The following is a 22,709-nucleotide window of genomic DNA, read 5'->3' as shown; positions in this document are numbered from 1 at the left end:
TTCGTCCACTGTATAACTGTTTTGGGGAAAAATAAAAATAAATATTAATTAATATATTAATTAATTAATATTTATTTTTTCCCCAGATCGTTTACAATAATAAAATAATTTTTTTTAAAGGTATTGAATCGCGTAAAACAAGCCTTTTGCGAATCTGCGGACGTTCCAGATTGAGCAGCATCACTTGGACTGCAGCAGCTTCGCTCCTATTGGTCACGTATTGTTTACGTAACAGCCTCTCCGGTCTCCTATTGAACAATCCGGCTGTCAGTCACCGCTCACGGGAAAAAAAAACGGGGCATGGACGCAGCGACACTCAGCATCTGTACCAAGCGATGAAGGCTTTGCTAGATTTAAGCGTTTTTGCTTAAAAATAAGGAAGCACACAGGCAGCGGTCACCATGGTACGTATGCAGCTTTGAGTATTTTTGTGTTTTGTTTGAATGATGGTGAAATAGACATTTGTTTTCGCTACGCGGTGTATTTGACATTTCCTGTTGGGAGACTATAGTGTAGCGGTTATACAATAATTTCCATCATTACCGGGACAGTGAAGTGTTTTATTAACAGGTGGACACGATTTACATGTATTAGCAAGCTCGTGAAACGTTTTAAACCTATTTAACACAATGTGAAAACACGTACGAATGCATGTTTGAGAAAAATTCCATGAAATATTCTTGACGTTGCTCGTGTTTTGTGTAAAATTTGACAGTATGGTTTTGTGAATCACGCCCTGGAGCTGCTCGTTTTGAGGAATTACGGTCCGGAGGTGTGGGAGGACATCAAGTGAGTTTCTGAATGTGTTTACTTTCTCAGCCATGGTGGTATCATAGGCTACACTGTGCCCACTACAAGGACACCACACACAGGCCGACTGTACAGACAGAAGTAGATATTTACTATAGCTAATCATTAACCTCAATCCTCTGCAGGTTCACAATGACACTAAACAGCTAAATATAAATATTGCATTAGAATTCTGTCACTTTCAGCTTCAGTAATTACCGACAAAAGTTGTCTGATGATGTATTGACATGCAAAAATGCAACAAACCCCTGTAAGAAGTTTGCAACAGCTGAAATGATGCATTCATGAACAGCAAAACGTACATGGATCCTCAAAATTAAAACCACACATTAACAAGAAAAAAAATGCCCCTGTTAGTGTAAGAGTGGACTATTGTTTAATTCTTAATAATGATGCCTAATGTGTAAAAAAAAAAAAAAAAAAAAGGTATATTATTTTATTAATGTAGCAGGTTGAGGTTGAGCATCCATTAAAACATTTCTTTTGTTATCTACACTACTGTTCAAAAGTTTGGGGTCACACTTTTATTCATGTGCTCGGTCATTATATAATTGAGGGACTTTTGAAGTCTATTGGATATATCTTGCATACATTTTCATTAAAAGTTAAAAAAAGTTCATTATGATCATCCATCCATCCATTCTCTATACACCGCTTTATCCTCACTAGGGTCGTAGGGGGGGTGCTGGAGCCTATCCCAGCTGACTCGGGCGAAGGCAGGGGACACCCTGGAGAGGACGCCAGTCTGTCACAGGGCTACATATACAGACAAACAATCACACTCGCATTCACACCTACGGACAATTTAGAGTAATCAATTAACCTCAGCATATTTTTGGACTGTGGGAGGAAGCTGGAGAAAACCCACGTATGTACAGGGAGAACATGCAAACTCCATGCAGAAAGATCCCAGGCCCAGCATTATGATCATATCTTTACAAATTCCATAATTATTTGTTATGGAAGCAATCACTTATTAATAAAAAATTACTAGGTTTCACTTAAATGTCGACTAAATAACAGTTTCATAGCGACCACCTTCTAATTAGCTAAACAATATTGAAATGAGCTTATTGAAAAATAGTTTTGATTGTGTTCTATTTATTAAGTTTAGATAATTATGACAGATATTTCTTTTTTGGCAATATATCAAATTTTATATGGAAAATATGTGTGTCTGAGAAATCACTTTCAACTAAGTTACTCATTACAAAAACACCTCTCTAGGAAATGTGTTAATTCCAGATCACATGACCTGCTCCACATGATGTCATTTCCTCCTGAAGAAAAAACTGGAGAGACTCCTTTATTAGTTATTTAATATAAAGTAGTGTCTGAGTCAAGTGTGGATTTATCACATGTCAACAGGTTTACTACTATATCTTTATGAATAACTTTCAATTTCAATTTTATTCAATTGTATGTATAATATTTGGAAGAATCTTTCTGTAAAATGCCATTTGGTGTTTGGTTATAGAGGGCCATGTTGATTTTCGGCCTGAAAACAGCAAAAATGTCAAAAAGTCCCGCAGTTATTTATTGACCCTGCTAACATAATTCCACAAGGGTTTTCTAATCATCAATTAGCCTTTCAACACCATTAGCTAACACAATGTAGCATTAGAACACAGGAGTGATGGTTGCTGGAAATGTTCCTCTGTACCCCTATGGAGATATTCCATTAAAAATCAGCTGTTTCCAGCCATCTATCTATCTATCTATCTATCTATCTATCTATCTATCTATCTATCTATCTATCTATCTATCTATCTATCTATCTATCTATCTATCTATCTAGACTGTATTTTTGATTAACTTAATGTTATCTTCATTGGAAAAAAAACTGCTTTTCTTTCAAAAATAATGGAATTTCTAAGTGACTCCAAAGTTTTGAATGGTAGTGCATAGCTTTTTGTCTTTTTATCTAATCAATCTATTTGTGAGGTTTTTAAATGGCTAAATAAATCATCTTATTTTACTTATTTATTTCTACTTTCTATTTTGAAATCTTAATTATTATTATGGTCGCTATTGATCATCTGTTTCTTTTGTTGCTTTTCTTAATCTGTTCACACTTCGGTATATTTTGCTTCTTTCTGTCATGCTTTTGCTATAATATAGAATATATACATCTCTTACAATGATACCAGCCAATATTCAGTGTATTTGTTACAAAGACACTGCCCATGCAGGTGCAGCAGATGAGCTGTAGGAAGGGAGGGAGGGGAATAACAAAGGCTCACTACTGACTTTCTTGGGACCTTTTACATGTATATTCTGTATATTTATATTTTTGTATATTTTACATGAGTAATGCGGGGGATACTCTGTTAAAAACAAAAAAAACTGTTAAACATAAACAATTAATTTGCAAACTCACGGACTTTATTGGGTAAAAATAGTAATGCAAAATATAAATAGAAATAATGCAAAAATACAAAACACATGATGCCTAATGGAAGCCAAGGCACTGCCTCAGTATTCAGTTGCTTGAGTCAGTATACAGTTTTACTTACAATCCTTGAATTTGTGTTCGTATCGCAACTGTTTTTTGTTGGCTAGTGTGCTTTTTGTGTCATAAACAGTAGGTATACGCCATTTCAGCAAACAGTAGTCCTTTCTAATAGTGAACTTTTTCGTTTTCAGCTTCTCACTCTTCATTGTAGTGCTAATTTTTCCAGCACGTTTAAATATTTGACTCGCACTAAGTTTATTTTTCATCTGTAGTGTTCGCTGCCCTTCACTTGACCCTTCCCAAAAACGAAAGAAAGTGAAAAGACAGCAGCTGCCTTATATAAATGTTTTCAAAGTGGTCATTTTCCAGCCACCACAAAATACATACTGCAGTGCAGACTCATGTATTACATCTGTGAATGTAACTCCGTCTTATTTAATGCTCAATTTATCAGGTTTGGTATTTTCCTCTTGAGTTTTTCATGAGCTGAGTAATTTAAAAGCAGAATTCTTATTTTCTTTGCAAAACATCTCAAGGCTTGGAATGTTTTTCCAGCTGCAACGCATGCTGATAAAATTGTGGTTGCTGGTCAGGCCTGTAAATCATGTCTGTTTTCTTAGTTAAACATTGGTAATCAGGACCTCATTAAGCTTTTCTGACAATTTAGCAAAAAACTGGATTGTCAAATGTATAATTAGTACACTTTAGCCTCAGATTGCCTGCAAAGGACCTGCAGTAGATCTAGACCTGATCATCTCCACTTGTTCAGCAGTGCAGTTTTGAAACCACAAAACTGCTTCAAAGAAATATAGAAACCCTCCCTTGTTACTGTAATATAAATCAAGACAGTGCACACCGACTGACCATACAGAAGCTGCTGTTGAGTTGTTTGTGTAAGCACAAATCACTCAGTGATTTAAGCAACAACAGGACAGCAATTTGGAAAAAGAAAAGCCATTGGTTGCCTGAACAAGTTGCCTACAAGGACTGTTTACTTCTACTGTAACATTTGCTGTGGCTCATGAGTAACAGTTTCCGTTTTTTTTGTTTTTTTTCAGGAGGGAGGCTCAACTTGATATCGAGGGTCAGTTCCTTGTTAGAATCATATACGAAGATGCCAAAACATATGATCTTGTCGCAGCTGCAAGTAAAGTCCTCAGTAAGTGACAGCATGTTTTTGATTACTGTCGCCAGTGTGACTAAAGATACAAATGAGCATATTCCAGCCTGTATGGCAGGGGAGACATTCACATTTTTTTTTCTGCATTTCAGAGATCGATGCAGGAGACATCCTGCAGATGTTTGGGAAGATGTTTTTTGAATTTTGCCAGGAGTCGGGATATGATACCATCTTACGTGTGTTGGGCTCTAATGTTCGTGAATTCCTGCAGGTAGGCCAACTTGTCTTTGCATTTGTCTTTGCACTTGTCTTATGTGGTTCAGGTGGAGCTTTGTCGTCATCTTAGCTCGAAGATTCTAAGTTTTATGACAGAAAGCTTGAGCTACAGACTGGGGAGTGTAGAATTTGAAGGACCCTGGAACCTACAGGGCTACATAAAGATAGTGTAGAATCGAGAGCATGACTGTTGGAGCTTGTATTTCAGTAACATGTTCTAGCTTTAAAACATCAATGGGCTTCATGCAGGATAATTTACTTGTCACAAATTGCTTGTTTCAGACTGACAAACACCACCTGTTCATGAGATGTGATCATCAGCCTAAAATTTCCACGTTCTGATCCACTGTGATCGTGGGAAAGTTTCTCAAATGCCATACAGTAAAGAAGGACTTTCCCACTGTGCAGCTTCAAGACTGCTGTCAACAATCAGCTAACAACAAGTGAAGAAGTGCCAGCAGTCATATAAGAGACTCCAAAAGAATTTGAAGATGTTAATAGAACATCTCTCAGAACAGAGTGATGTTGTACTGTGAGAGAAATACAGAGGGAATGCAGGCTACATGGAGTTACACTAGCATTCAAAAGTTTGGGGTCACCTAGACAATTTCATGTTTTCCATGAAAACTCACACTTTTATTCATGTGTTGACATAATTACACAATAGTTTTCTAATCATCCATTAGCCTTTCAACACCATTAGCTAACACAATGTAGCATTAGAACACAGGAGTGATGGTTGCTGGAAATGTTCCTCTGTACCCCTATGGAGATATTCCATTAAAAATCAGCCGTTTCCAGCTAGAATCGATATTTACCACATTAACAATGTCTAGATTGTATTTCTGGTTAATTTAATGTTACCTTAATTGAAAAAAAAGTATTTTTTCTTTTAAAAATAAGGATATTTCGAAGTGACCTAAAACCTTTGAATGGTAATGTAGATATTGAAAAGATGTTTGAAACCAAAGCAGTCCACATCCAAGGTGGGGAATGCATCACAGAGATATTACAGTAGACTATTGTATATTTTAGCCTACACTGGTGATATTACACCCCCACAGTTTAATCAATTGCTCCTTGAATAATTTCCGTTGAATAATTCCTGATAAGCCCACAGCGGTCGATTTGTAGTAGGATCACAATCATGTGATTGTCAGCAGTCAGCTGATGTAGTGTTCACTTGTTGTCATAGTTACAGTGACGCTGTGCTGTTGTCTCACAATGATACAGAAATCTTTAACAAATCCATGGATCCAGACTATAAGCTGCATTGCTGCCAAAATGGTCCCTTGGTCCCTGTGTCATTTCTGATCTTCCCTGAAAATTTAATCAAAATCCGCTGGTCTGTTCTTGAGTAATGCTGCTAACAGACAGACAAACGTACGTCGATCGTCACATAACTCCGCCAAGGAACACAGTGGAGAAATAGTGATGCTAAAAAACTTGTCAGTAAATTGGCAAGCTACGCCGATTATGACATGGTAATTTATTTTTCCATTACGTTTGTTAATATTTTTGAATTCGTATTTATTCTCAAATTCATTCAGAATGAGGCACTTTAATTCTCCAAACAACCATGTTTTCCCTTTTGAAGGAAGACAGTCTATTGATTCATAACTTGTAGGACAGATCTGGACCAGTTCTGGATTTAGTTGATGCCGAAGAGAATATTCTAAGCATGATAAAATTGGTAAATGACACAAAGTCGCTTAAATCCCCCTCAAGCACCAGCTGAGAACGAGTCTGTTTGTACAGCTGGTTCTTACAGACCGACGTGCCGGATGGTTTGTTAGACAGAAGCAGCGGAGAACTTTTCCCAGGAAACTAGAAAAGGGCAAAAACTTGAACCCTGTTTGGATAAACCGTGCGCCAGTAACAGTGCATGAGCTTGTGAATCCTACAAGAATCTCCCAAAAACTAACCCTGCAAAAAAAGCAGAATTCAGAGGACAGGAACAAATTTGTGTTGTGAGGACTGGAAGATCTTTCTGCAAGTGTGCAGGTGTAATAATAATTCATATGATGACACCTTACTACCTATTGACATCTGACCTAAGTTCATTGTAGGAGAAACCCCTTTTTCTCTTGCAAATGAAAAAATCTGCATATCTCAGCTGCTGCTCGAGCTTTGAACATACATTTTTAAATCCGTCTTTTTGTTTTTGTGAGCAGTTGCTGCATATTTAATAATTCAATCTTAAATTTCAGAATTTGGATGCTCTACACGATCACCTGGGTACCATTTATCCTGGGATGAGAGCTCCGTCGTTTCGTTGCACCGATGCCGAGAAAGGAAACAATCTGATTCTCCACTACTACTCGGAGAGAGAAGGCCTGCAAGACATCGTCATCGGCATCATTAAAACTGTCGCTCAACAAATCCACGGAACAGAGATAGAGATGAAGGTCTGCTCTGCTGTTTCTCTTCCCTTCTGGTGCACAGTGAATTCCACAGCTCTAATGGCTCTCTGCTACTGATGATGAATGAAGATGACTTAAAGTTTTATCAGTTGCTCTAAAATTTATGGTCCAATATTCAAGGAAGCCTAAAAGTCCCTGAAATGCTTTGTCTCAGAATGTGCGAGTTTGTCTCTGAATATGACTGAAGACGTTTTAATGTGAAGATTAAACAACACACATTTCCCCAAAACCCAAACGGGAACGCTGTGACATCTGCAGTTCAGCAATGAGATTTTTTTGCCTAATGTCTGTGAGTCAGAGGATATTTTTAGATATGAGTTGTAGAGGTTCTAGTTTGAAGATACTGGGAGTCTTTCAGGGACTTTTATTCTTGCTCCTCAGTATTATTTTAACATTGTCTAACTGTAGCTGACAGTAAAATGGCTACTGACTGCATTTTTATTAGGGAACTGAGGAGAGATCGATATTTTTTATATTTACCTCAGCCAGACAAATCCGATTTCGACTAAACTGGAACGAATATTCCTATCAGTGGATGTCATAAACTATCCGCTATTGGTATTTTTATTTGTATGTTAATGTTCAGCCCCAACAGTCACAGCCTGTAATCTGAACCAATAACTGCAGCATGTTATTCTCCTCAGACGTCCACTGTGTTTGAATGGAGTTCTCTCTTCATTTCATCAGTGACATTTTCTCCCCAAACTAATCATATAGTACAGACAGGATTGTATTTTTCAGCAATTGTGTGTGTAAATGAAAGAACAGAAATGGCAGACGCTCCAAATGTGACACCCAATTTCTGGAAATATTAGCCAGTGTTGCTGTGGCAACAGGGTGCAGGGACGGCAGCTTGACGTCAGCGAGCCTTATGCCCGTAAACCCACAGAATGTCATTTATTACCCTCCTAAATCTATAAAAGACACACGAGGTTAATTATAGTATCACAGGGATAATATTAATGACACGGTGAGTGCAGAAGGTGAAGATATTTCATTAAGGCCATCTTTTTTGCTGCAATCGTTTGTTACAGCAGAATAGAATTTCACCAATATTCTTATCAATTTATCTTCACTCGACGCAGATGATCCAACCAAAAAGCGAGGAGTGTGACCACATCAAGTTTCTGATAGAGGAGAAGGACTCGGAGGAGGAGGCGCTCTACGAAGATCTCGATGGCTTCGAGGAGAACGGCACGCAGGAGACTCGAATCAGCCCCTATACGTTTTGCAAGGCCTTCCCCTTCCACCTCATGTTTGACAAGGACCTGATGCTCACACAATGCGGCAACGCCATTTACCGAGTCCTGCCTCAGGTGTGCATTCACATCCAACGCTGGTGGATAAAGTCAGCACTTAATTGTTTTAGACTTAGCAAAGCTCAATTTGTTTACTGAATTTCCATGTAACTAAAATATGCATGTTTTTGTTTGATGTCCCAGCTCCAGCCGGGTACCTGTATCCTCCCTTCAGTTTTTTCTCTGGTCCGTCCTCACATTGACTTCAGCTTTCATGGCATTCTTTCCCACATCAACACAGTCTTCGTTCTGCGCAGCAAGGTACGTGTGACGACAATACATCTCTGTTTGTGTCGCCGTGCTGTTTTGCTAACCATGCCAGTGCATTTCGTGTATTGGCTTCTACTACACTGGCAGAAAGCGCTAAAACACAGCAAGTCTACAAATGATCCAGGCATGGTTTGAGATTGTACATGCCAGAATGTGTTTATGGTCTTGTGCATTAATATTGATGAGATCACTGATATTTTTAGAAGCTGCATAAAATTAGATTCCGAGGGTTTCATAACAACGTTAGTGAGGATCAATGAGCATGTAAACACAATCACATTAATATGTAGAACTTAAGATAACAGGATAATTGTCTGAATGTCCAGTACAAGATAAGAACTGCTTCTAGTTGACTCTGAACAGACGTAAAGGTCAGAGAGACTTGTGAAATATCAGAGCAAAAAGGTGAAGCTATTTTTTTTACTGACCACAGACTTCAGTGTGAAATCAAATGGAAACTCAGACAGGAAAGGAAGAGCAAGAATAGGAATTAATTAAAAGCTCCTCGTGTGTCTCATGGGACTGTAAACTCTTAGGTGTTAAAATAGGAGCTGCAGGTCCTTGCAGCTATATTCAGGTAGGTAATGTGCATACTGAAGAGACTGATCCTCAAAGTGCTTCCACTCTTGGAATGCTATGTAAATGACACTTTAAAAACGCTTTTTAAAAAAAAAAAAAAAAAAAAAACATGCATAAAATCTCATTAAGTTTTTGTCAATGGCGCTGCTGCATTTAACATTTAAAATGAACAGTGCACAGATTTCAAACTAGAATGAAAAGGTGGTGCCCAGTTTTGAAGCAGATAAAATGAAACATTCATGAGTGTGACGTAACCCTGACAGGAGGGCCTGCTGAATGTAGAGACGGTAGAGAACGAGGACGAGCTGACGGGGGTGGAGATCAGCTGTCTGAGATTGAAAGGACAGATGATTTACTTGCCAGAGGCAGAGAACATCCTTTTTCTTTGCTCACCCAGGTAAGCCCACAGATCTGACAGAGGCACCGACTGAACACGCACACCAAGACACTGATTCTCTTTCACCCACTGAATGACAAAAACTTCTGGCAAATGTAAGCCTTAAAACCCAAATGTTGATTTGCTTTGACGAATGGTGTTTCTGATTTATGAATACAGAAATACGACAGATACGAACCACAATACCATAATCTCAGCAGTGCCTGTTTATGTTTACTGTTGCCTTTGTATCACTATGTTTGTAATACAGAAGAAGCTTACTTGCATTGTGTTGGTCCTTCCCTTCATTCAGTCCTGTATGATGTTCAGCCCAAAGGCCATTAGTCATCAGTGAAGAGGTAAATTTACAAAATGATGATGAAAAAAGTCCACAAACACATTATTTCCCTTCCAAAAGGCTTCAAATATTACCCAAAACATTTGGACATGGTTTCCTTAATCAAATGTTGTCTCAAATGTACAGTAGTATTTAGTATTTATTATTGTCTCAAGATTTATTGTAGCATTATGGCAAGAACTGCCCATTTTTTCATGGATATACAGCGCCCTCCATAATTATTGGCACCCCTGGTTAAGATGTGTTCTTTAGCTTCTAATAAATTCAATTTTTTTCTAAATAATATAGGACCACGATGAAAAAAGAGCAAAATCTAACCTTTAATTCAAGTGCATTTATTCAGTGAGGAAAAAAATCACACATTAAGAAATAATTCTTTTTCATCAAATCATGTGTGCCACAATTATTAGCACCACTGATGTTAATAATTTGTACAACCCCCTTTTGCCAACAAAACAGCACCTAATCTTCTCCTATAATACATTTTTCTACAATTTCCAGTGTGAGAGTCTGTTTCTGCAATAGAAATTGAATTTATTTCAAGGCTTTCAACACATCTTAACCAGGGGTGCCAATAATTATGGAGGACGCTGTAGATAAACCACAGTGCAGTCAGGTATACTTTAATTAAATAAATGCCACTTGGTTGTATGAATTTCATCTCAAAATACAATAAATGCAAAAATACACAAAAAACAAAACTAACATTACGTGACAAGTAACATTTCAATAGGAAAACTATGATGAAATATGTTACATTTTCTATCAACGTATAAGAAAGATGAATAGTATTCCTGTTGCACTGCTCCTTATTCGGTGATCTGCAGCATCTGGGGATTCACAGAAAGCAGCTTCCCAGAAAAACTTTCGTCCGCAGCCCAAAATATCTCTGCCATTATTGAGAAGCTCAGTAATGTTATCTGACATTTTCAGTTCTCGGAAGAAACAGATTTATAAAGAGTGAGACAAACTATGACCGTCAGGCAGCAGCAGCAGATATTAAAAGGTAATGGAACACTGCTAAGTCGACACAGGTGATGTGGATGTTGACGTTTTAGTCGGGTATCTTTCACGCCGGTGTCAACAGGAGCTGGTCAGTTCCAGGATCAATGACAGCACTCAATCTAATGCTTCGTTGATAAATACTGTTGGATAACTGTAAACTGGAATTGACTGAACATGAAATGCTCAGTGAATCTTCCTCTGAAAGATGATGCTGCCCGGCAGTGGCTGTGCTGCTCATACTGGTGCCTGACAGAGAGAGACTTTTTTTTTTTTTAATTTTGTCTAGTGTCTGGAAATGAAAACGTTGCTGAAGAGGGTCAGTCTGTTGTGTCGCTGCAAAGCAGAGGGACATGAGCACTGAGCCTTTTCCACTAACCTCGAAAGCGACGAGAATAACACCCGTTACCATGACAACCATACACAAAGATGGCGACAGCTGCAGCCTGAAAATGCTTATAAGAGACAAACACCGAACACGCAGAAATTACACAGTCACAGAGGAAAGCTGGGCTTCAGCTGTGTTATGTTTATGATTAAAATTAGACTAAAACTAACAAAAATCAAAGGATGTAACTTAAACAAGCACAGTTTTGTCAGGAAACTAAAAGTAAATCAATATCAGGTCCCAAAGTTAACACTGTCATATTAATGCTGGGCCTCATTTAAATGGTATTCTGTGAAATTTAGGATTACTTAGAAAAATAAGATTACTCCTAGTTTGTAATGCAAACCTTCTGTTTTCATTTTCCAGGATCAAGACTACCCTAATGACATAATGAATGCTACTTCTTGTAACTGATATTTACATATGAAGTTGGCAGTTTTTGGACAGCGGGGGTCAACAGCGCTGAGAAAGCAACAGAGTCTGTTGCTACGCTGAATGTACCTTGGTTTTGTTTGCTGGGTTCGTTGTCAGTAGTACAAAGACTTATTCTTTAATAATCTATCTTCTAGTCTTGACAATACACTATCCATGTAAAAAGTGCAACTACAGTTAATTATAGCGATTTTGATTTGATTTGATTTATTTGGATCCCCATTAGCTATGGCAATGCCAAAGCTATTCTTCCTGGGGTCCATACAACATCCTTACAATGTGTCAATGCAGTTGCATTATTTACAATACAATCCATATACAAATGCAACATAAAACAACAAACATATACACAACACAACAATATACAGACAATACAAGACCGCTCCCAGGTCAGCAGTGATATATAATATTTACATATCATATCTACATAGATCTACATATATTATGCATATTGGTCACACAAAACTCAAATTTCTTTGCCCTTAGATATTACACCCAACGCCATTGAGCACAACCCCAATTTAACCCGATTTAACAATTAAATTTAAATCAGATTTGACAGTCACCCATTCTTTACTTATTTATCTCGCTAGAACTATTTCTGTTGCAAAGGTGCAATTTTAAGTAATACTTGTACTTCCAATTAACCTATATTAAGTCTCTATTGTACACAGATGTTTTTTGACTAACTTCTTGAAAATTATTTTGCTATTTTCACGATTGATAAACTGTTGGAAAAATGTCAGCAGAAAATGATTTTTTTCTGTTCAGAATTTTCTCTAACTTCAATGACTCTAACTCTAACTTTATTTTCCCCATTCAGTAACGCAGTCAGCTAATTAAGCAACTGTCTAGAAAGCTCAAATGTATTTTTTTTTCTATTTATAAACAAAAAATGTCAAGGTACAGGGGAAGAAGCAAAACCAACACAAACAAACCTGAGCTGGTAATTACGTTGGTTCTTTTCCTGTGACCTCTATTCGTTCCTTAGACAGGTGCATCTCACATAAGTAGAATATGTAGACAGGTGCTCGGCAGAGAAGAGCTCTAATCAGCTACTTAACTCAAAACAACTACAAAGAACCTTTAAGTTTTCAGTATGATCCAGTGCACACAACCACAGTCATGGAGAAGACCGCTGACCTGTCAGTTGTTCAGAAGACAATCACTGACACTCAGAAGTACATTGTCGAAAGGACCGGTTGTTCACAGAATGCTGTATCAAAGCATGTAAGTGGAATGTTGACTGGAAGGAAAAGTGTGGTAGCAAAAGGAATGACTGCAAACTTTTAGAGGATGGTGAAGAAAAGCAGAATCGGGAATGTGGGGGAGATTCAGGCTGGATGCAGAACATTCAGAGCCACCAAGCAAGCAGAGTAAGTCCAGGAAATGGGCTACAAGTCTTCAATTCTTATTGTCAAGCCACTCCTAAACATCCAGCAACGTCACAAGCTTCTTACCTGGGCCAAGCAGAGAAAGAACTGGCCCGTTGCTAGGTGGTCGAAAGTTCTCTTTTGCGATGGAAAGAAATTTTAATTAATTTATTTATTTATGGAAATCAAAATCACTGAGTCTAGAGAAAGAATTGAGAGATACAGGATAAAACCGTCTTGAAGTCCAGCGTGAAGCTTCCACAGTCAGTGATGATTTAGACATCATGTCATCAGCTGGTGTCGTCCACTATTAACGCAGCATCTACCAGCTGATTTTAGAGCATGACACACTTCAGTCAACTTTTTGGAGATGCAGATTTTGTCTTCTATCAGGACCTGGCATCTGCTCACACTGCCAAAACCACTCAGAAATAGTTCATGGACCATGGCATTGCAGTGTTAGACTGGCCAGCCAACTCACCAGATATGAACTCCATATGAAATCTGTGGTGTTTTGTCAAGAGGGGAATGGGACGGACCAACAATAAAGAAGAGCTGAAGGCTGCTATCAAGGCAACCTGGGCATCCATTACACCTCAGCAGTGCCACTGGCCAATTGCCTTCATGCCGCATTCTGCAGTAATTCAAGCAAAGGGAGTCCTGACCAAGTATTGACAGAGCATGCAGCCTTTGCAAAATTCTAATATTTTGAGATAGGTTTTGGAGAGGAAAGTCGTTATCAAATTTAAAACCAACTAAGGCTTGGAATATTTCAGTTTGTGTGTGATCTATCTTTTTCCCTTTAAGCAATGTCTGATGAAAAATGTTGAAATGTTTCCATATTCTAATTATATGACATGCATTTCTATTACTAGTCGGGCATTTTTTAGAGAAATATTGCACTCAGAAGAGCAGGGTTCAAGAGATCTTGACTTGTCAGATCAAAGCCGCTTTGTAGAGAACGAGATCAGTGTTTTCATTAAAGGTTACAGACTGCAGGACATAAGTGACAGGTACTCAAACAGAGAAGCAGAGAAACGTGCTCGTTCCGCTGATCAGAGAAGACCTGTGCAGCAGTGTCTGACCTCACCCCACAACAGGAACAATTATCTGGAGACTGTACGCTCAGCCCTGACAAGAGGACAATGATCTCACTGCCAGTGGTTCACTATTTATGCTCTGCTTAATTTGTATCTCGATATGAGCAAGAACGACACACAGGTCTGCACGTTTCCTGCTGCAAGATCCAGAAAGTAGATATTTGCAGCAATTCTGTTGTGCAAACAGCTGTAATAATCAATAAGCCCTTCACATTTTTCTCCCTTCTTTGTTAACCTGCTTTCCTCTTTTGTGGTTAGTGTCATGAACCTGGACGATCTAACTCGGAGGGGGCTATACCTAAGCGACATCCCCCTGCATGATGCCACACGTGACCTGGTGCTGCTGGGTGAGCAGTTTCGTGAGGAGTACAAGCTCACCCAAGAGCTGGAAATCTTGACAGATCGTCTCCAGCACACACTCCGAGCCCTGGAGGATGAGAAGAAGAAGACAGACAGGTTTGATTTTTTTTTTTTTATCAATTTTAAAAAAATAGTGTTTGTTTGGCCTAAAATGAATATACATTTTACCTGCGGCTATTGGCTTATGCTAATATAACTGCACATAAAATGGGAACTTTGCCATTTTTTGCCAGCTTTCTACTGTTACACTGTGAGCAGGATATACAGGTGAACAGGTGAACTCCCTCCATGTTGCCTGTGCTGAGAGTGCCTTTATCATCTCTGTGGCTATACCCATAGCTTTTTCATTTACACCCAAATTTAGCAGTGTTTACAAACTTTACCCCATGGTACGTCATTAAGAGAAGGCGCGCGTCAAATTATCATTATCATAATTATCGTAATTACATACCTCAGTTCTGTCATTAGCTGTAGGTTGCGTGTCGACCTCAAGCTCATCACGACTAATGTGTAACTACACTGCTGTAATTCTACTTTTGTCATCTTTTGCTGGAAAAATAAGTGACAAAGATTGCTCATTAGTGTGTCTAATGAGCAATGTATTTTAATGTATTTTAGGGATGAGGTCTATAAGAAAAACTGAGGATTGCATTAAGATATTATCACATTGAGCAAGGTGATATTTACCTAAGTTAGTCTTTGGTCTCTGTTATGGTAAAGACCCTCACTTAGTTTTGACTCTTGGTTTCAGAAATGAGCCTATCATAGTAATTTTGCAAAACAGTGGCTGACAGCTGAAGATGAGCGCAGAGGTGGAGCGTGGCCTTTATTTAGATTGCTGCAGCAGTCCCTTCTTCTTATAGCAATAGACTTTCGCTCTACCGTTGGATCCCTATATTGTTATTCTAAGCATTCTCTGGTCTCAGAGCGCCTCAGGCTCCAAACATTGATTAGAATTCGTGGCACTTCTCTAAATATTTAAGAGAACTGCTGCTGCGCTGTCGCTGACATTTCATATGTTTACAACACCATGTTTTCTGATAATGAGAACATATATTCATGCTGTTGCCTCTGTTCAAGCATGTGCCTCACTTGGAAAAAAAGGATTTTATGTATCTCGTCCACTGGGTAAATATACTCTATTTGTATGTATAAATTTTTGTGTGGTGATTCTAATAATGTAGGTATCATGTGTGTTGAACTTATTGTGGAAGGTGTTTTGCTTTTTAACAGGCAGCCATGTTCTAACCAGTTACCATAGAAACACCACCTCCCATTTGAGAGCAGCTTGCATAGTGAAGTGACCAAAAGGTGGTGGGGTGAGCAAATGAAATGCTGATCGAAAGGACGGACTTCAGCCTGGCAGCTCCAGCCCATTACTCTGTCGCTGGAGTCCACCCTAACTATGCTCTTGTTGAAAACACTCCTTTCTCCTCTTTATTTCCAGACTGCTCTATTCTGTTCTGCCGCCATCTGTTGCCAATGAGCTGCGACACAAGCGGCCCGTCCCGGCAAAACGCTACGACAACGTGACCATTCTCTTCAGCGGCATTGTCGGATTCAACGCCTTCTGCAGCAAGCACGCCTCAGCCGAGGGAGCCATCAAGATCGTCAACCTTCTCAACGACGTTTACACACGTTTCGACATCTTGACAGACTCGCGGAAGAACCCTTATGTATACAAGGTTGGAAGCAAAAAGAGAATATTGCACATTTGTGTGAATTTCTCTCAGTGAAAGGATAGAAAGGAGTGTTTTCTGCAGCACTATGATGAAAAGAGACTGCAATTCTAGGATTTAAGTAGCTAAAATACACCAATCTGGTGAAAAATGTTACGCAATTATGCAGCTACAACTCAGAGTATTTATATCACTTGAGTTCTTCATCAGAGGAATACTAACTTGTAAACACAGTGTAGTTTTACAGAGGGACTGCAGCATTTTATGGGCCTCGAGCAGCAGATTTACACTCCAGGCTTTCAGACAAGAATGCACTTTAAGAAGTCAAACAGACCTCGCTACTTCCAGTGGATCGGCTTCAGGCACTGGGTCACCAAAAGAAGTAATATTTACTCTACAGGGTGAATGGCTAGGTGGTCCTATGGTTTTAGCAGGGCTCAAAGAGGCCCTGAATTTCTCAAGGCTGATGTAAGTGTTTAAATGTTTATCTCGGGGTGTTTCAGTTTATTTCTGGCTGCACAGCGCATTCAAAGAAAGCAGATCGCTCTGTAGAACGGCGGGAAAAGATGATGCCACGTGAGATAAAAGCAAAGCAAAGCAAAATGGGTCATGATACTAGTCACGTGAAGGATGACTAAATGTTTTTCTGTGTACAGGTGGAAACGGTCGGTGATAAGTACATGACAGTGAGCGGCCTGCCTGAGCCGTGCACACACCACGCCAAGTCCATCTGCCACCTCGCTCTCGATATGATGGAGATCGCAGGACAAGTCAAGGTGGACGACGAGCCCGTACAGGTGTGATACGAATCTCAGGTTATTCAAATTCAGTATGACAGCATTTTTGTTCATTATATTATATTTTTGAAACCCAGCAGTACCATTAAATGTGAGCCTGGCCCCCTCTTACTCGTCACACTGACAGTTATCATGGTGAGAGGTGGAGAAACTGAGATTTTGCTCCTCATTAAATGTGAATATTGCATAAAGCTGTTGAGCACAGGGACTTCGACAAATTGGGAAAAATTTAAAATACTGGAAAAATTTGGAGAATTTAACAAAATAAATAATAGGGTGCTGATTTAAAAAAAAAAGGTTTTTGAGTATTATGACATTTTAAAGCATAAAAAATATTTTACACATTAAGAATATTGTAGATTGTATTTTTCCTTTTTAACTTGTATGCTTGCTGTCTTCCATATTGCTGTTGGTTCATTTCTCTTTGGTGATAGAATTTTTTTGTGTGTTTGGCACATGCTGTCATGATTTTCAGACTGTTTTTCTTTATTTGTGTTGGAGCTTTTTTAGCAATGCATCTGTTATTTTGGCATGAATAATTTGGATTATTTGGAGCAGCGCTGGCTTTCTAATTTTACTCTCATACTACAGTGTCAGGTTTAGTGTTGGGTGTATGCAGTCTGTCTGTCTGACTGTCTGTTTCACTTTCTTTCCTCAAATAAAGCAAAGACCACAATAAATTCAAAATGTTTTCCCCTCAAGTTAAAGTCATCAATTCGAGATTTTACTTCAGGTTAAAGGTGCAGAAACATTATCAGGAAATTATAGTTTCCAAAGCACTCTTATAACTACACATCTAGAGTACTTGTAAAGGTTAATATAATCAGCCAGGTGTAAGACTGGTCCTAGTTTCATTTTCAGCATGACAATGAGCCCGAAATGTGGCCAGAGTAATAAATAATCATACTTAATGACCAAAAAAATTCACATTTTTGAAGCATTATTTCTTCACTTATGCAATCCTGTATGTATTTTACCACTGGATTATAACTACTGATGTATTACTTTCTAAAGCAGCATTTTAAAATTGACTGAAAAGCTTGAAAAGTTCAAGTGAGTCCATTTTCACATGTTAACATATGCTACATAAGGGAAAAATAAAAAGATTGTATTTAACATTACAAAAGTAACTGCAAAAAAAATCTATGTAAAAATGCATCTTCAAAGAGCATTTCCTGTTTCAGTGACAGACATTTTGTGCAAATGTTGACCAAACTTTTGGTTTCATTGGCACCCCACATTCTTCCTCGTCTGACCCACAGAAAACCTACCCAGGAGTTCATCTGATTCTTAGACCCTTAGAATGTATATTGTGTATATATACACTCGTCGTTAGCAATCCCTCGGTATTCGAGTATGATGTCTGCTTGCGTTTCGGCCTAGTTGTGTGTCCTCAGATGGCTGACAAGTCCAATCTGCGAACAGCACACCTTCTGGCAGTGAGGACCAGTGTGTTGACCAGCAGTGTCTGTTGTGTTGTCCGTAGTGCTTTGACAAGCTTTCCAGTCTGCTCTTTTCTCGTCACGTTTGCTTCTTCTCTGTTCTTCAAACAGATTGACTTCGCTGAAGTTAGATGAAAAACAGCAAACTCTTGTTTAACTGACCGCTGGAGATTGTTATTGTATCAATGACTATTGAGACTTCACTTTTGGAAAATCATGTCTGGCTAACAGAAGGTTGTTTATTTTGGGACATGGCACTGGCTGAAGAGGAGTCCAGTTTAGCAGAAGAAACAGACTCGAATCATCTCACGACCCCGTGGTTAAAAATAGATTCTCATTTGTCCCAGACAGTCACGGCATGTTCATGCTCTGAAGACAACAAGCACTGAAGTGCCTACAAGTTCAAGTGTAAATATTAGTCTCCAGATTGCTCAGGACTACTTTTGGAACGGTTATTGCAAATGTAAAACCTAAAAAAAATCTAATTTTGTGCATAGAGAGACTTCTGGCAAAGTTAACCTTATATCCACACACCAAATGTTGCACGTTTCAGCTGATAGCTTCAAGGATTTGTGCTTAAAGATGAAGAGAAACACTGAGCTGGATTTTATTTAATTTCTCTTTCTGTGGAGCAGAAAAAAATTACCAAGTCCTTGATTAAACATTTACAGTTTTGTAATAGCAGCAGAGTTTTGCCAGACTAAAACAGTACGTTTTTACACAAGTATAGTTTGAAGTAGATAAATCAGGTGCTTTATGTGCACCTTTAAAAAATGGGTTTTCAGCAGATAAGTAATGATCAGTTCTGAAGATATCTTACAATAAATATTTTAGCTTGATCGTACCAGTTTCAAAGGAAGCAGGGCTGTGTTTGGCATATTTATTTTGCTTTGGTTAAATTAATACCAACAAATGATGCAATCAGCTTTCTCTTTGCTTTTTAGATTACTATTGGGATCCACACAGGAGAGGTGGTGACCGGGGTGATTGGCCAGAGGATGCCCAGATATTGCCTTTTTGGAAATACGGTCAACCTCACAAGTCGCACTGAAACAACCGGTGAAAAGGGAAGAATAAATGTCTCAGAGTACACGTACCGGTGAGTATATTATGAAATAACCGCATCCTTATTTTTATCAGTAGTCTACAGTAAGCCATTTATTCTGCATCTTGTGAAATGTGTGTGTGACTGGATCACTGACTGTAGAGCTTTGCATCCTAAAGGGGTTTGCAATATATACTGCTAAAAAAAAAACAGAGTATGACACAAATTCAGTTAAACTTCTAGGACAGAAGTGTCAAACAAACATGACTTTGTAAAGTGTAAAAACTACAGAGATGACATTAACTACAGATTGTAAATTTGGAAAGCTATAAATTTCAAAGAATTTCCAGACCATGACAAGTTGTTTTGATCATAAAGTAAAATACTAGATTGCTCATTGTTCTTTTGTCGACAAATTGTCAATTCTTTTGTCGTGTTTTGTTGTTATTTGTCTTTTTTGTCTGACTTTTGTCATTTGTCTCATGTTTTTTGTCACTTTGTTTCTCGCTTTTGCCGCTTTGTGTCTTATTTGTGGAATATTTTGTCTTGTTTTTGTTATTTATTGTCTGACTTTTGTCATATGGTAAAATACTACATTGCTCAGTTCCAGATGATTAAATATTTTGTGCCTTTGTAGACACACTGTAATCTGTACATTGTAGTGTGTAAATGATAACCTGAGGCATAAAATTGTTGAAACTGAACTTCATTTTCTTCAGAAATTTCAAGTTGTCCATAATGTTTTGTTTAAAAAAACAAACAAAAAATTCCTTGAATTCTTCAGAATGTACTTTTTTGCTCTAAAATAATTTGGAGTTGTTTTCCATAGATTATTATGCTCTGATTTTACTGGTCCGGCCTACAATTTGGGCTGAATGTGGCCCCTGAACTAAAATGAGTTTGACACGCTTGTTCTAGGACATCCATCTGTCCAGTTAGAAAGTGTAAATGATTGTGAATCCCCCCCCTCAGTGGGTCAATAATTTAGGTTTCCACAATCCATTCTTATGTTGTTTTGTTCTCAATAAATTTATGTCAATGATTTCAGTGTTCCCTTACACTTTTTTGAGCAGTGTATTAAGAAAATACCAGTAATAGATAAAAACGACAGACTGGAATCCATTTAAAGTGAACTCTATACAAGGAAGGGATGTCCTTATTTGATTTACCAGCGAGATACAGTCATCAGAGACTTTACAACATGCATAATCTGTGACATCGTCTTCCAGGTGTTTGCAGTCTGCCGAGAATGCCGACCCTCAGTTTCATTTGGCATATCGGGGCCCCGTCACCATGAAAGGAAAAAAGGAGCCGATGAAGGTGTGGTTTCTTTCCAGGACGCCCACTGACGCAGAGAGAGCTTAACTCGCACCACTGGTATCATCTAATGAAAGCTCCAGTGTTGTACTGTCTGCTGACACTGTGAGGCAGGGACGAGATGGAGCAGGTGAGATATACAATAATGATTTATCCAGAGACATGAAGATATTTTTAATATGATTAAACAGCTTTGGTGTCCCATTGCCCTCCCTGTCTCTGCTTCCCCATGATCTGTCATGACCTCACTATATTTTATAATTGTGCAGTGCTTCATGAATACACAGAGGTTAATGAAACAGTATGTGGTACATTCAAGTTTTTAACATTTTTTTGGACAAAGTCGTGTATGATAGACAATAACTAGTGTCACAAAAGGTTTTTGATAAGCAAAACATTTACGGTCACTTGTCTCGTGTCAAGATTTAGTGTTAACTCAGCCAAAAACTACTCAATATGTTTTATTTTATATGTGTTATCTGATTTACTTTTAAAAGTTACAATGGCAAAATCCTGATTCAAAGTGAAAATCTGACTTGTAGGTAAAATTTTAAGAAACGTTCTGTGACTCTGTGTCATGTTTGTATACATTACTGTCAGTATTTGTTCATTGAATATGAGAAGTTTTACACTGAATACACTACACTGACATCAATTACATCAATTAAAGAAAAAATATTTAGATATTAGAGATAATGTATTTATATATATATATTTATATCACAATGTCATCTATTCTTTGGCACACAAACTACTAAGCTAACTACATTCATGCATTACATTGCAAGGATGTATTTTTAGAGGTCACAGATTTTAAGTATTTGAGCCATTAGTATCTTCATATATCTATCACTAAGAATCAACTAAAAATATCTGCTTTATTTATTGCACCTCTCATTACACTATCTCCTTGTTTCTCCTTCTATTAAATAATGCCGAGTGCTATTTTACTTCTCATGTACGTATGTTATTGAAATAGTGACAGAACAACATATTTATTATCAGTTTCATGTTACTTTGTATTATTTTATTTTGAAATAAAGAGTTTAAAATGTAATGATGACCTTTAGAAAAGGAAAAAATATATAGTAAATTTTATTATGGATAAAACTACTGTATGTGCCTCCATCATATTTAGAACTAACTAAAACATTTTTGTGCTTTATATGTTGGATTAATTCCACAGGAGTATATGTACTGTATTTTTTTCCCCCACTACGTTTTCCGAGTTTGTAACTACCAAACTTCACATAATGTTCTTCCATCTTCTTGTGCAACAACAAACAGGTGCCTCTTGTCCTGTATGAGTGCATTTCTGTGCTTGTAAGACACGACTGTTTTATTCGACCAGTGTTTCTTTTTGGGAGGTAACTAATAAACAAGTCTGTAAAAGTGTGGGTTACGTGGTACTTCCTTTGTTTAGTACAGATTTTGTTATCTGTCAGGAAAATCTTAGACTAAACTTAACGACAACGAACAGGCAAAAGTAATGCATTGTCTTTATTTGAACCAAAGCCAACGTAAGTAAGAACCGTCAGTGTTTTTAATCAAAGTAACTCCACAATATACTGTAGATGTTTTTGGAAAGTGCCCTCTCTAGTGGTCTCCTGGAGGATAGCAATGCAGGTGAAGAAATTTTCCTCCACCCCACAATGTCATTGCAAACCTCTTGCCGTTATGGTGATTGAAGACTGAATTTTCAAGACTATAACAAAGAGAAGACGCAGTTGCTTACAAAGCAGCTGCTAATTTTATGCTTGTAAGAGTACACCACAACGTCTCATATGTCCATGAGTTTTTTTTAATTTC

The 22,709-nt window shown here is 38.0% G+C and overlaps 1 protein-coding gene across 1 annotated transcript; it reads left to right on the top strand.

Moving 5' to 3' along the window:
• The first annotated feature begins 261 nt into the window (after positions 1-261).
• gucy1b1 (guanylate cyclase 1 soluble subunit beta 1) lies at positions 262-22,297 on the top strand. Its single transcript, XM_022208495.2, has 13 exons — positions 262-404; positions 716-789; positions 4,324-4,424; positions 4,538-4,656; positions 6,872-7,069; positions 8,170-8,400; positions 8,527-8,643; positions 9,495-9,628; positions 14,519-14,716; positions 16,068-16,305; positions 16,956-17,096; positions 19,483-19,637; positions 20,813-22,297. The coding sequence occupies exons 1-13, from the start codon at positions 402-404 to the stop codon at positions 20,946-20,948; spliced, it is 1,845 nt and encodes a 614-aa protein (XP_022064187.1). The 5' UTR covers positions 262-401; the 3' UTR covers positions 20,949-22,297.
• The last annotated feature ends 412 nt before the right edge of the window (positions 22,298-22,709 follow it).

Source organism: Acanthochromis polyacanthus, chromosome 3, assembly GCF_021347895.1.
Source record: "Acanthochromis polyacanthus isolate Apoly-LR-REF ecotype Palm Island chromosome 3, KAUST_Apoly_ChrSc, whole genome shotgun sequence".
Taxonomy (NCBI): domain Eukaryota; kingdom Metazoa; phylum Chordata; class Actinopteri; family Pomacentridae; genus Acanthochromis; species Acanthochromis polyacanthus.
Note: the sequence above shows the minus strand (reverse complement) of the source record. Positions and strands in the feature narration are given on the sequence as shown.

Coding starts and splice junctions, on each gene's coding strand:
- gucy1b1 (XM_022208495.2), top strand. Junction 9,629..14,518: donor CTTTTTCTTTGCTCACCCAG/GTAAGCCCACAG, acceptor TTTTGTGGTTAG/TGTCATGAACCTGGACGATC. Junction 19,638..20,812: donor GTCTCAGAGTACACGTACCG/GTGAGTATATTA, acceptor ATCGTCTTCCAG/GTGTTTGCAGTCTGCCGAGA.